At 33.7% G+C, this 14,623-nt stretch overlaps 1 protein-coding gene across 2 annotated transcripts in view; it reads right to left on the bottom strand.

Annotated features, from left to right (window-relative positions):
• TOP2B (DNA topoisomerase II beta) overlaps nt 1-14,623 on the bottom strand; it is a 67,442-nt gene that overhangs the window by 9,147 nt on the left and 43,672 nt on the right. For both annotated transcript variants that reach the window (XM_021666464.2, XM_021666463.2), the window contains exons 22-31: nt 13,239-13,373; nt 12,417-12,617; nt 11,253-11,448; nt 11,019-11,110; nt 8,048-8,203; nt 7,821-7,904; nt 4,835-5,029; nt 2,367-2,511; nt 1,985-2,146; nt 12-213 (exon numbers count right to left, since the gene is read on the bottom strand). In XM_021666464.2, the coding sequence (XP_021522139.1) occupies nt 12-213; nt 1,985-2,146; nt 2,367-2,511; nt 4,835-5,029; nt 7,821-7,904; nt 8,048-8,203; nt 11,019-11,110; nt 11,253-11,448; nt 12,417-12,617; nt 13,239-13,373 (1,568 nt within the window). The remainder of the gene's footprint in view (nt 1-11; nt 214-1,984; nt 2,147-2,366; nt 2,512-4,834; nt 5,030-7,820; nt 7,905-8,047; nt 8,204-11,018; nt 11,111-11,252; nt 11,449-12,416; nt 12,618-13,238; nt 13,374-14,623) is intronic.

The following is a 14,623-nucleotide window of genomic DNA, read 5'->3' as shown; positions in this document are numbered from 1 at the left end:
TCATTACTTACTCTGGAGTAGCTTTTGATTTGCCTGGTGAAAATGTATATTCATCTTTATCCAAGCCATCTGAAGGAACAAATTCATCTTCCCCATCATTTGTTATGGGAGATGCTTTAACTTTCAGTTCCTCTAAATCATTATTATCATCATCATCATCAGCATCATCATCCTCTTCTTCTGAGAAATCAAATGTGTATTTAGGTCTTTCCGCTAGTAGGAAAAATAAAAATAAATGTTAAACTCAAATCCTAGCTTTATCTACATGAAATATTATTACTAATAAAGCATTTGAAATCTATTCCAGCTATCCCTAAAAATACCATAAGAAAAAAAGGCAAGCATTTAGAGAATAAAAGCCAACAACTTTGGCCTTAGTTGTTTGGTAGTGTTAATGTTTGTCTTTTACTTTCCAGGAGGCTACTAGGTAATGATGTGCATGTTAGAAGAGGATAAACGAATGTACTTATTGACATACTTAATCAAAAACACTGAGGAAAGTAATCAATTTGGCCTTGTCTCATACAGCCATCATACAAATGACAACAAATATAATGTTTCCCATTTTTGCAATCACAACAAATTTGACAGTTATTTTAAAAGTGCTAAACTTGCTTGGCTTTTGAGACAGTCTTGTTCTGCTGCCTGGGCAGGGAATGCAGTGGTATGATCATAGCTCACCATAGCCTCAAATTGCTGGGCTCAAGCAATCCTCACACCTCAGCCTACTGAGTAGCTGGGACTACAGGTGTGCCACCATGCCTGGCTGATTTTAAAAAAACCTTTGTTAGACACAGGGTCTTGCCATGTTACCCAGGCTGGTCTTGAACTCCTGGCCTCAAGTGATCCACACCCCTCAGCCTCCCAAAGTGCTGGGATTACAGGCATGAGCCATAGTACCGAGCCCTAAACTTTCTCTTAACTTTTTGGATAAAAACTTCCATCTTCTCTTCAGAGTTAGTTTTAGTATGAAATAATAAAGACAGTAGTTTTTTAGATGAATGAGAACAGACAGGAGGCATAAAGACCTCAATATATTCACAAAATAATAATACAATGCTTTTAAAGATATCAATTATAGTGAAAGGCATATTGCTATAAGGAAAATCAGTTTGATTATAATTTATAGCATGTATTATGGAATAAAATTTTTAAATTACTTGGATGTTATATAAATTTACACTTCATTTTTGATGTATGTAAATATAGTTTTAAAGCATTTAATGTAATAAATTTTCATTTAACTTAAATCACTCATATTAAAGACTCACTTATATTATGCTACTTATGTACACCAGGGAAAGAAATTCAATCACTTGGTGATTACAGAACCAAAGAATTTAAGGTCTGATAAATTAAAAATGTATCTCCCAGAAGTAAACACCCACAATGCTGTATCATTCTTTCAAATAACAAAATTTCAGAAGAATGTACAAAACAGAAAACTCACTAGATGTTAATAACTTGAGCACTTCTTGTTAAGAATATAATTTGATTCTTTCTGAATATTCATTAACAGTACTATATTAATATAATAGCAAAAATGGGATTCTGCAGTTCAGCCATAACACTATCATGATCTAAAAGAGAGCTATGTACTCAGACTCTTAAAGCAGGAGGAAATTCTTCATGATACAAGGGGTAGGCAAACCAAACAAAAGCAAAACCATAAAGCACTTCTAATATTAATAGATCTATCATTGCTGGTATCATAGCAAGGTACACTTTTTCCCAAACATCTTCAAACTGTGGAAGAAATATAAATCAAACTTTATAATAAAAATCAGTAAGAAAATCTTTAGAGAAATATGTTTCATGTCCAACTTTGCTAGAAAGACCATTCTGTAAAGCAATTTTTTTCTTCTTCCTAACTGTAACTTCTGAAACAGTAATGGCTTAGTACTTAAACAACACTGATAATATTACTAATACCAACATATAGGTTAAACTGTAATATACAGTAATATTAAATGTGTTACACTACCGGCTGCTCTCCTAAGCAAAGAATCTCTTGGAATAACCACAGGTTCTGTTTCTTCCAAATCACTTTCTGACTTGGATTCATCATCTGACCAAGGATTCCGTTTCTTCACTTTCTTTGCAGTAGGTTTACCAGATGATGTAGGTGTTTTTCTCACTCTGGTACCTAAAAGCAAAAGAATAGCAATAAGATATGTATCCATATTTATACAAATGTCATTATAAAATTTTTATAATAAAAAGTTCATTATAAAGTAATAAACGTTTATGAAAATTGAAGGCATTATTTCAACTACCAGAAAAAGAGCACAGTCAAAAGAATCTAGTAATATTCTATACATATAATTTTTCTCTCTCACACACAAAAAACTGTAATAATTTCTCACCAGGCTCCTTTTTCTCCCTTTTGGGTTTGGGACCTTTATTTATAGGAGCTGATGGAGTCAATGCCTCTTCTCCTGCACCTTCTACTGGCACTCCACTGAATTCTTCATCAAATTCCACTTTTACTACTGTAGTATCAAGATCACCCTACATATTAAAAAGAAAATGAAACCATGAGTAAAAATAAAACATGCATATTTTAAAGATACAGTTTTAATCAACAGATAGCTCCTTCAAATCAGATAAGTTTAAAAAATGTGATTCTGATGAGGTCCTAACAACTGGCTTTGATCAGAATACGTTTTACTTTACTTCACCTATCTATAATAAATAATATTGCATACAAGTCTAATTTTCCAGTACATTCAGTGAAATCACAGCTACTTAGAAGCAACCATAAAAAAATATGAAGGCAGCTTCTGATTATCAGAGGGATTTCCAAACCAATAGCTAAAAGGTATCTGCAAAATAAGTTCCTATGGTTCAGGCAGGCCTCTATATACTATTTGAAAATCTTCAAATTATTGAAGGAAAATAAGTAACATATGTCTTGTACTGCTAGGCACTGTAAGGCAGTCCCCAACCTTAAGACTATGGGGTAATAAAACAAAAACAAAAAACACAGAGGCACATAAAAAGGATGAGTCATTGCAACAGAAATAACAAATATAGAGGCTGGTACAGCTGTGGCCCAAGGGGAGAAGTGAGAAACTCTGCTTAAGGCAGGGTCAAAAAAGCCTCCATGGAGAAGTACCTTTTCTAACTTGAGTTCTAAAGGAATCACGTAAGTTTTGCCAGGTGAGAAGAAGTAAGGAGGAAAGGGCATCCCAGGCAGAAGGCATAAAGCCATCCAACATGAACTAAATGTTTAAAGAATTGGGTTTCTAAACATAGGCAATAGTCTGCTAGAATTCAAGGAAAGGTTAGAACAAAGTAGTCAGGAGGAGAAACACAGGGAGGCATGCAGGTGCTAACACTGTATACCAAGAATTTGTGCATAGTCGGGGAGTCACCGAAGATTTTTAAGCATAACAATCAGACTGACTTTTTAGAATTTTCATTCTAGTAGTAAAATATAGAACTTAAAGGAATGAAGTAGAAAAGAGTAGAAATCATGATTAAAAGACTACAAACTGAGAGAGTTAAGAGGACCACTTTATCTCAGAGAAAACAGAATTCTCAGGCAGTGTCAAATGGGGACCAAGATAAGAGGGTGGATTTTGGAATTAATTAGTAGGCAGTCAATAGGACTTAGTTACTGATTAAATGAGAAAACTCCCAAGTTTCTGGCTTACATCTGTGATGGCTGATAGTGTCATTAACTGGGAGAAGGCAAAAAATAGATTTTAAAATCAGGATAATGAGTCCAGTTTCAGAGACGCTGAGTTTGATGGGCTTCGAGCATTCAAGCGGCTACGAGCTTGGCACTCCTGAGGGCATTACAGCTTAGGAACATAAATTTAGGGGCCATCAGTATGAATGGAGTAAGCTCTGGGCATGGATGAGGTTACTTGAGGGGACCATGTCAGGTAGAGAAGAGAGTGCAGAGAAACGAATCTAACAAACACCAACTGAAAAGAAGCCATTTTCCAAAGGAGACATGCAAGAGTGTTGGGTAAATGAACCTGTATGCAGTGGGGAATGGAGGAAAGTAGTACAGACCTCAGTTTATCAGAACAGTAGAAGAGTGTGTCCACTCTGGTATCAAAATGTGCCTACACTTCAAATATGAGCTCTGTACAGAGAACTCTCCAATCTCTCTAGCTCTTTAGGCTCATTTCCCAAGCTCTAGTAAGAAGGCTATATTCCCACCTATTTGTTGGACACATCTAAATGTATACTCTCCAGATTCTAAAAATCAACCTGTCCAAAAACATTAGCCTCTCTCTTTAAGAGCAACATGCACCCTATTTCCTCAGCTCTGAACATTTTTTCTGATGTTTCCTTCTTCTGGCTAACGCTGGTCCACCCTGCTTGAGGTTAGGTCAGTGTCTTTTTTTTAAATCTTCAATAGCACCTATCAGTGCCAATGACCTAGGATGTGCTTAGTAGCTGTTTAAGAACAAAAACAAGTAAATAGTAAGATGACAGAGTATTTTGTAAGCCAAACAGACCCTTTCCACCAAAAGCCTTCTGTAATGAACTATGACACAGAACTAAAGTTTATACTTTTAAGTTAATATACTCATTTGTGTGTTTTTTTTTTTTAATTTTGGCTTATAAGATTTTAACTGAGAAGACAGCTGAGTGGAGTCTATTTCTCATTTTAAAAGCTGAATTAAGTAGCTCTTTACAATATGTGATCCTTTACCAATATGTTGTCTTCTATAGATCAACTGCTGTCACAGAATGATTTCTTATTACCATTGAAATGTACTTTGAACAAAATATGATTTAAACACGCAGTAAAATTTTTAGAATCATATTCATTACAAAGGTGAGTCTATCAATGACAAGAGGTATGTCATACCTTCTTCTTCTTCAGCAACTTTTTGCTGGCATCTGCCTTCATAGCTGTAATTTCAGGAATTATTCTTCTGCCATAAGGTGAGGGCATTGTCTCTTCCAATTGAAGTTTCTTCACCTTGGGTTTACCAACTTTACCTTTAATTGCTTTTCCAGACATTCCAGCCAGAATATCTTCTCGTTCTTGAGCTTCCACTTTCTAAAGTATAATTATAAGGCAGTAGAAGGGACATAAACAACTTCTTAGAAAAGATAATCACTACACTTCATAAAATATTGAAACAAATGTTATTCACTCAGTAAAGAATAAAGTTTTCCTTTTAACTTATCTAATCCAAGATTAAATAATAGAAAAAAGTAAAGAATTCTAAATCAGAAGACCAGGGTTGTAATCCCAATTCATCTAACTAGCTTCCAATTTGTAATACGAGGAGGAATAGTGACTAAATGACCTAAATAGTCTCTGCCAATTCTAGAGTCCCATGATATATTATGAAATCAAGACCTCTAATAACTTAGTATCATCAAAATCTTAGCAAATCACACGTAAAGGTATTTCTGTTAATAAGTATGAAACTATTCTTTTCTATTGCTTTAGTCATAATAGAAAATATTTTTAAAAACTCATAAATGTAAAGTCAGAAAGTATGAGAAATTAAAAGTGCCAATATAGTTAGATTGAACTTAAGAGGGTCTATGTAATGATAAATAAGGATATAATCATGATTAGTATACTAGATTCTGCATTTACCAGAATTATTCCTTCAACTAAGCCTTTGAAAGGCACAAGGAAAAAATGACATTTCTTTAGATTTTTTTTTTTTTTGAGACGAAGTTTCGCTCTTGTTGCCCAGGCTTCAGTGCAATGACATGATCTCAGCTCACCATAACCTCTGCCTCTGGGGTTAGAGCGATTCTCCTGCCTCAGCCTCCTGAGTAGCTGGGATTACAGGCATGTGCCACCATGCCCAGCTAATTTTGTATTTTTAGTAGAGATGATGTTTCTCCATGTTTGTCAGGCTGATCTCAAACTCCCAACCTCAGGTGATATGCCTACCTTGGTCTCCCAAAGTGCTGGGATTACAGGCTTGAGCCACAGTATGCAACCATCTTTACAGATTTTTAAAAAGATCTTTGTAGCACAATAGTTTAATAGAAATTACCCAAGCTTTGAAATCAGACAGTTCTGGATTTCAACTGCACTTCCACTTACTAGTTATGTATCCTCAGGAAATAACAAAGGACAGGTGCGGTGGCTCACACCTGTAATCCCAGCACTTTGGGAGGCCAAGATGAGTGGGTCACTTGAGCCCAGGAGTTTGAGACCAGCCTGGGCAACACAGCAAAACCTCATCTCTACACAAAATACAAAAATTAGCCAGATGTGGTGGCACACATGTCCCAGCTACTCAGGAGGCTGAGATAGGAGGACTGCTTGAGCCTGAGTGGTTGAGGCTGCAATGAGCTGTGATTGTGCCACTGCACTCCAGCCTGGGTGACAGAGCAAGGCCCTGTCTCAAAACAAAACAAAAAAAAACAAAAAAGCCAGATTTTGGAGTATCCACCATGTGCCAGACATTTAAAAATCCTGTGATCCGAAGAAAGTGGGTGTCTGAGAGGATGAGTAATTCTATAATGATACAATTCCTAAGACACTGACTTAACCTCTCTAAGTTTAGTATCCTTATCTGCATTATAGGTTAAAAATAACCTCATTCATTTGAGGTTGTGGTGAGGGTCACTCTGAGCATTACACAGAATGCTGTGCCAGTGTACAACAGATATTCAATTAATGGTATCATTAGACTTTAAATGATACAGAGAGACATAAAATTTAAGTCTAAATCTTTTTAGATGTTAAAAATACACATATCAGATTTTAAATAAGTTGTTTGGATCTATTTCATTAATTGGCAAATAATAAAATAAGATGATAAATCAAAAGTGAAAGAGTATTTTTGCTAGGGTTATTTTGAATGATGACTTTTCAATAGTGGGGAAATTTATAAGCATAACCACAAAACATTGCTGGTGTTTCATTATATTAGTGAACAAATTTAAAGCAACATCAGAATATCAGTAATAGGAATAATTTTTCTTTTACTATATGAAGCCTTCATTTTTAATTTTTAAATAAATAACTCAGCAGAAAAAATGTGCAAAAATCTAATTAGTGAACAATATAAGGAAAGCACAAATCAAGGAAGACTTACATCGCAGCACTTGAAAGATCACTGAGGGAGCCCAGAAAAATAGCACTAAAAAATTGTACATTCTTCAGGCAACTAATATACCACACTTGATAAGAGTTTTAATTCTGACTTAGACCATCCAAGTAAAAGCAGAGCATGTAGACAATAAAACAAGTAAGCAATTTAATAAAAAAGTAATATGAGTATTAAATGGTATTTTACATTTTGCCACTCAAAAATCATTCATACTGCTACCATTAATTTAATTCTAATATTTTAAGTGGGCAATTTTAGAAAAGGTTTGCTTTTTATATCTTAGCTCTATTTTTTTTAATTTTTTTAATTAAAATTCTACTTGGAGAAAACTATAACATGAAAATACTGAAATTCTTGTTAAAGAGACTATTATTCTACTCCTAAAATCAAAGTACTTATATTAATTAGTCTTATTAATAAGTACTATCTTTAATATATTAATATAAGTAATATCTTATATTAATAAAAGTACTATCTTTCTAGGAAAACATCAAACTGAATCAATTATTTAATCTAAAAGTCAGTTAAAAATTTTTTAACTAATTGAAAGTAGATTTAATTTATGCTAAATTTCAACACCATAGCATTTAAATTCCTCCATATAAGTTCTTTGTAACTTCACGTCACTAGAAGCTTAATCCTAATTCAGTTTATAAACAACCTGCACAGAGCTAAAGAAAACTTTAAGATAATTTAAAATAATTTCCTTCTTGTTCATAAACATTACTTTTCCAAATATATTTTAATAGAGACTTAACCTACATCCAGTTCTTCAACAAATGCTGCTAAATCTTCTTTCCAAAGATCTGAAGGAGATTTTCTTTTAAGATCATTGACCTCTCGCCCCTATAATAAAAAAGTAACAGTTTAAATATTCAATACTTTTAAAACGTATAAAGGATAAATCAAAATACTTATTTTTGGAAAAAGAAAAAGATACAGATAACGCTGAAATAGTTTCAAACTATTTAACCCACAAAAGTTCATACTTTTGCATCTCTCTGTTTAATCAGTTCTTCAACTTTTTCTTTAGTAAGAGACCACAGAGACATATTTAAAATATAATTAAAATCTGGGCCTGAAGGAGTTCCTGAATCGGAGGAACTATCATCATGTTGGTTTTGTGTTTCTTCCTCTTCTGCTGCCTGTAAAAAATAACAAATTTTATATTAAAGTCTTGTATAGTATCAAATTAATGTTGAATTTTATCTAATAATTAGTTTAAAATTCTACCAGTGCTACACTATAAATGCTACATCTTCAAGATGACGGGGTTATTTTAGATTACCTACAAAAATATATTTCCTTATAAAAAGTTTAACATTTTCTAAAGATACAAAATAAGATCTTCATAAGAAATTATATATTCTATCCCTATTTACTCAGGAGTCTGATGAAAAATTAACTGATTTCCTCAAGTACTAAGTAACAAAATGAGAGGATATCACGTTTTAAAATTAATAGGGTAGAATTAATGTTTTATCACTGAATCTTGTCAGATTTTTATACTGGTGAGAGAATGAACACTCTGAAATACAAAATAAATACCACTTACAAAAAATATTTTACAGTTATAATAAATATGTTAAGGTACATTCACTCACTGATGGTGAATTCATAACAAAAATTCTCTAAAGCAAGAATATTCACATCAGGACTCAGAGAAAGTCCACTTAAGAATTTAAGAGTTGGTGAGTTACAGTAAGAATTTCGTCAGGGTTTTGCTGAAATTTTATTCATCAGGCCCTTTTCTATAGAAACAGCTGCAACAAAAAAATTCTCTTTTGCTAATATTAAATTTCAAAACACAATGAATTTTTAAAAAGTTTTTTAGGTGATATCACCTTTAAATTTTTAAAATACCAATAGCCATTAAATAAAATTTTATCTAAGTTAAGACACTCAGATAATTTTAAATGACTAAGTTAACCATGACACTCCATAAAGCAAAAAGTTCACTTTTGGTAACCAAGAGAGAGAGAGAGGAAAAAAAAGCTATTTTATAATTAAAATTTGTAAGTAAAATAATGTATATACACAAAGTACAGTTTAGGTGTACTTTAGAAATAAGATAAAATTAAAATTGCAAAGCAAGATGCTTCATTATACAAGAAAAAGTATAAATTTGATTAAGCCACATTAGCCAAAATGAGGAATGCTACTGTTGAGTTGATAGATGATTAATAAGTACCTAGATAACTTATGACAAATTAATAATTTTACACTTTTGAAAAATTCTTCATGAAACAGTATGCTGCTATGGAGTATTCAGGTTGTTAGACAACTATAAAAATATTAATAGGATGCAACAAAATCCTGTTTAGACCCACATTTTGGAAGTCTATTTGATCTAGGTTTTGACTATATCCAAAGTATTGTTAATAAGTGCTCTATGAATACGTGTATCTATCATTGTTAACAGAAATATGACTAAGGACACTTCCAGAAATTAAAAAATATAAATTTTGCAAGTTCTAATGACAAAATTCCATTATGCTTTATAAAAAACTTAAATCTTCTAATTAGCTACTTTATAATTCTAACTCTTTTCTCCAACTCTGTACAATAGGACCCTCTTGTAAGAGCAGTTCCTTTTGTTACCTGAACTCCCCAAAATGTACACATGGCCAAGATGCTGAAAAAATTCTGATGGTGGTAGTGCAATAACTAAAAGCAAGCTATGCTTTACCCACAAAATCTACTTTCCACCAGAAGGACATTCTGAAACTGTAGAAATCTTTATCTTTTAAAACTAAGCATTAAAAATTCATCAGCTTACTAGTTACTTTTTTTTAGAAAAAAGATATAGTTTAAACCAACAGTGATACAGAAGGGCAAGTGTTGTAGAAACTATAATTTGGGGTTTAACAATAAAATAAAACACATTAAGAGGAAAACAAAGGGCTTCAATCATCTTAATTCTGAATGTGCCCATGTTGTCCTACCCCATTTTCTTCAAATAATGAATAAGCCTATTATCTTAATATGTATTTGCTATCCTATACAACTTATTCTAATCTTACTCACTTTAATATATGGCTTTTATTGACTTCAAACTAAAAAATGTAAACAAAAGCAATATTTCAATGTAGTTTGATGAAAAATATAAAAACATGATTGAGAACTCAAGTACAGGGAAATGTAAAGGCTCAAGTTATGTCACATAATTATAACTATTTTTTAAAGATGTTATTATCAGAATCATATATGTACAAATAATCTAATATCCAAAAAGTTAATCATTCAAATTTTCTTCCTCTTCTGTAATATATTTCTGTTCTCAATCACAATGTTGTATTGTTTACATTTTTCTTTTAGTTATCTAAAACATCAAAAAACTGACTGAGGGGAATCTCAACATTTTAATATCCCATTCACTTATCTACTATTACTATTTCTTAATCTACAATGGGCAATCTACTGAATAAAACATCAGACTTTTAATCTGAAGTTCCAGGATTTAAATCTCTGGCCAAAAATCTAAGCATGAAGCAGAGCTTGGTGTTTGATAAATACTGTCTATAATAATAAACATTTAGTCTGTTGTCTTCCTAGTATTAACCAAAACCAGATCAATGAGTGGTGATTGGATGCCATATTTCAAACACAGGCTGATTCTGGATGCGACCAGTCTTGTTCCCAGATAGTATTCATGTACCTTACAAAAACCACCACCACCACTCAGGAAAAAAGGCCAAGGAGACTGAGCTACCGTCTCACACCTGGAGCCATTTCTCCAGGCTCTGGCTGAGTCACACTGGCTAAGCGCTTTGTGGTGGGTGTACACTAAAAATTCCTGTACTATATCTGTTCTGTGGACAAACAAAAGACTTCAGTCTCTGAACCTGTAATTCAGCACCTTTAGTAGTACTAAATTTAAAATTTAGAGGTTGAATTTTTGTTTGTTTTGGACGTTGCTTTTAAAAGCTTCTCTGAATGTCTTTTTCTGCAAATGATTACCTTTTCTTGTGCTTCTTTCCAGGCTTTCACTGGGTCAGATTCATAACCTCTCTGGACTAACATTTGAATCAAATCTTTCTTTGACCTATTCTCTATGTGAGGGAAAAATAAAGTTAGGATCAAGATAAGAGATTCAATTTGTATTTGCTTATATTCTACTGATAAAAATGTCTTCTATTAATAAAGTTTTTTCCATTTTAACTAGTGTTCAAATTTTTAAAGGTTATATCTTACCTATAGTAATTTTCCCTTGTATCTTCTCTAAAATGAAACGGGCTTGATTGTTAAGCTTTGTAGATTCTGCTCCCAACATTCCCACAAGCCACTCCTTACGTAAACCATAATAACTTAATCGTAAATCAAAGAATTCTTTCAGAATGTCCTGTACAGTTTCATATTTCTTCAGACATCCCATATGATCAAAGAGTACCTAAGTAAAACACAAATATTTTGCAGATTATATAAATCTGTACTGGTATTTTAACTTACATAACATCTATATTTAAAATAACCATAATGCACTTATATGAACACAGACTACCCCTAAAAACCATTAAACAGAAATATTAGGCACATTTCTGTAAACATTCCTTTGGTGATTGCAAGCTGATAAATTCAATTCTCACAACCATGAAAATATTTAAAATAGAAATCATTTTGAAAGACAACAACAGGCCTTTTAAAAAAGGGCTCTTAAAGTAGCCATAAAACCACCTACAAACACAATTTTTCCCCAAACTGAAAACATATATATTCTATTGCTAAGCTTAAAAATGTTAAAGTTTTTCCTCCCCCATATATTTTGTGGATGTGCGTTTGTACCCTTTATCTCTTATATCTACTTGTTCTATAACCTAGTCACTCAAACTCCCTCTCTATCCTTTTTCTTTCTTCTATCAGCCTTTCTCAGCAGATTATGACACTTTTTCTCAGCCACTGTACTACTGCTGAACTTTTACTTTTTTTTAAATCTAAAAGCTAATTTGGAATGGAACTTGAATAATCGCCTTCCTCCCCAGTTGTATAAATAAAGATAAATGTGTAAGTTTAATAAAGCAGATTAGAGTTATGAGTACTCTACAATTAAAATGCTAATCGAGATGGGCATAAAGTACACAAAGGCCCTGCAATAACCACTCTCATAACTTTTAGTCAATGAGTTTAAGTGTGTATGTATCTTGTATGTTCAAGCCCAGATGCATAAACAGAGAGTTGAGAGTAAGGGCAGTGGACAATACTAGAAGAAAGGAATATGCCCCTAGAATCTTTAGCAAATTTGCAGGGAAAAAAAAAATGCATTCAGGCTTACTATAGCCACTCATATTATGAAACCAATTATAATAATCCAACTTATACCATGCAAGAAAGATTAAATTAATAGTAAATCCAATAAATTACCATGGAATTACAGGTAAGAGCAGTTTGAAGTTTAAAAACTTTATGCAATCCAGCAGCTTCTGCTTGTGCTAGTTTCTCTTCAGTCATTTTCACCACAAATTTCACAGTTGTGTCAGTATGATATTCTTTATAATCAGAAATTAATGCTGGTGTTTTATCTGTTCCATTTAGCATAGGTTCTAAAACTTGTTCTTTATATACCTATAAAAGATTTAAAAATAAGTGATTATTTTCATGACACACTCTCATGTTCTCATATTACAAGCCATATAGTCTTCTGAAAATTCTCAACTCTCATGGGGAATTAAAAAGGAAATCTCAAACTCTATCATCTCCTGTCCAATCACCATAGAAGACAATATATGAGGATCTCAGTGGTGGAAAACAACATAAGAAGTAATGGCGCTAATCCACTCATACTCCAAAGGGCAAGATAAAGGCTGAGAGTATAAAAAGGATGATATCAACTAGAACTGACAAGAGATGACATGCATGCTTTTAGTTCTATAAAGCTGATACATGAATTTACTGACCATATTTATAAGAATAAATAGCACTATGTCATATTCTACTCCTTTCAAGATAAATACCAAGATAATAGTCTATAAAAGCCTTATCTAACAACCTAAGTCATACTACACTATTTAGATATAATTACTATTTGAATATTCAAAGCACAAATTCAACTGAAGGGTAAAAGAAAGTACAGGAATTTGTAAACACTATGCAGGCTTAGGACAAACAATGGTAGAATTATCCTTACCAGAAAAAATTGCTTAATACACTGCCCTTCCCACAATCAGATCACATATTTACACTAACCTGTGTCCAAGTTCTAACCGGAAGCTCTGTAATTTCTACTGTGTTTCTGTCCACTACAAATATTTCACCACTGACTGCATACTGGTTTTGACCAAGTTCTTGGATCGTGCCTTTAAAGTTTTTGTAGTTTGGAAGCTGTAGAGAAAAATGGAAATAAAGCACTGACTTCTCTCTGGAGTACTAGTACCATATTTGAAGGCCCCTTGGTCCATGGTCTAACACTGACAGATTAACATAAGGGATACAGAATTTCTCAACATCAATTGTCCCTTTCCAACTGATCAACTGATCTTGAATTCACAGCTTATGTTAATATAACCTGAACATCCCCCAATCTCAAAATGTTAGCATCCTCTTTTCTAGTCTTTCTAGAAAAGTATTTTCTTTCTTTCAGCCTACTTACTCTATAACTCCTTCTCACCTAGATCAACCCTTTAAATTCAAACTCCTTGGGCCTTACATTGAAAGCATTACCTAAGTCTGGACCCAATCTGGCTATTTTGTCTTTAATGATTTGTCTTACAAAATCACTACTCTTCTCCCACATTTTGCTTGAATATTTTGAATATTCTCACTTTCAACCTGTCCACAAACCCTGACACATATTCAGCCCCCAACCCCATTCCATTTATCATTCATCTACATAAATCTTACTCATCCTTCCCAACTGAATTACAAGTCATCTCTCCCTCTTCTAAATTTTTTTTATTTTGAGACAGGGTCTCTACTTTCTCACACCGGCTGGAGTGCAGTGACGTGATCTCGGCTCACTGGTGCCTCAACCACTGGGGCTCAAGCGATCCTCTACCTCAGGCCTCCCAAGTAGCTGGGGTACAGTTATGTGACACCATGTCCAGTTAATTTTTGTACTTGTGCAGAGACAGGGTTGCCCAGGCTGGTCTCCAACTCCTGAGCTAGTGATCTGCCCAGCTCGGCCTCCCAAAGTGTGGAATTATAGCATGAGTCACTACACCTGACCTCCTCGAAAATTCTTATTTGTTATTATCATTAAGAAATTGAGTATATAGTCCAGGCACAGTGGCTCACGCCTGTAATCCCAGCACTTTGGGAGGCCGAAACAGGCAAATCAGTTGAAGCCAGGAGTTCAAGGCCAGCCTGGCCAACACTGTGAAACCCCGTCTCTACTAAAAATACAAAAATTAGCCATGCATGGTAGTGCATGCCTGGCTGCGGCTACTCAGGAGGCTGAAGCAGGAGAATCACTTGAACCTGGAAAGAGGAGGTTGCAGTGAGCCGAGATTGCACCACCGTACTCCAGGCCTGGGTGACAGAGTAAGACTCCATCTCAAAAAAGAAAAAGAAAAAGAAAGAGCAAAAAGCATAGGACATTTCTTCTGACATACTGAGCAACTATCAATATCTTT

Source organism: Aotus nancymaae, unplaced genomic scaffold, assembly GCF_030222135.1.
Source record: "Aotus nancymaae isolate 86718 unplaced genomic scaffold, 86718_ANA_hifiasm-v0.15.2.pri h1tg000019l, whole genome shotgun sequence".
NCBI classification, from domain to species: domain Eukaryota; kingdom Metazoa; phylum Chordata; class Mammalia; order Primates; family Aotidae; genus Aotus; species Aotus nancymaae.
The sequence above is the reverse complement of the archived record's forward strand: the minus strand, read 5'-3'. Positions and strand labels throughout refer to the sequence as shown.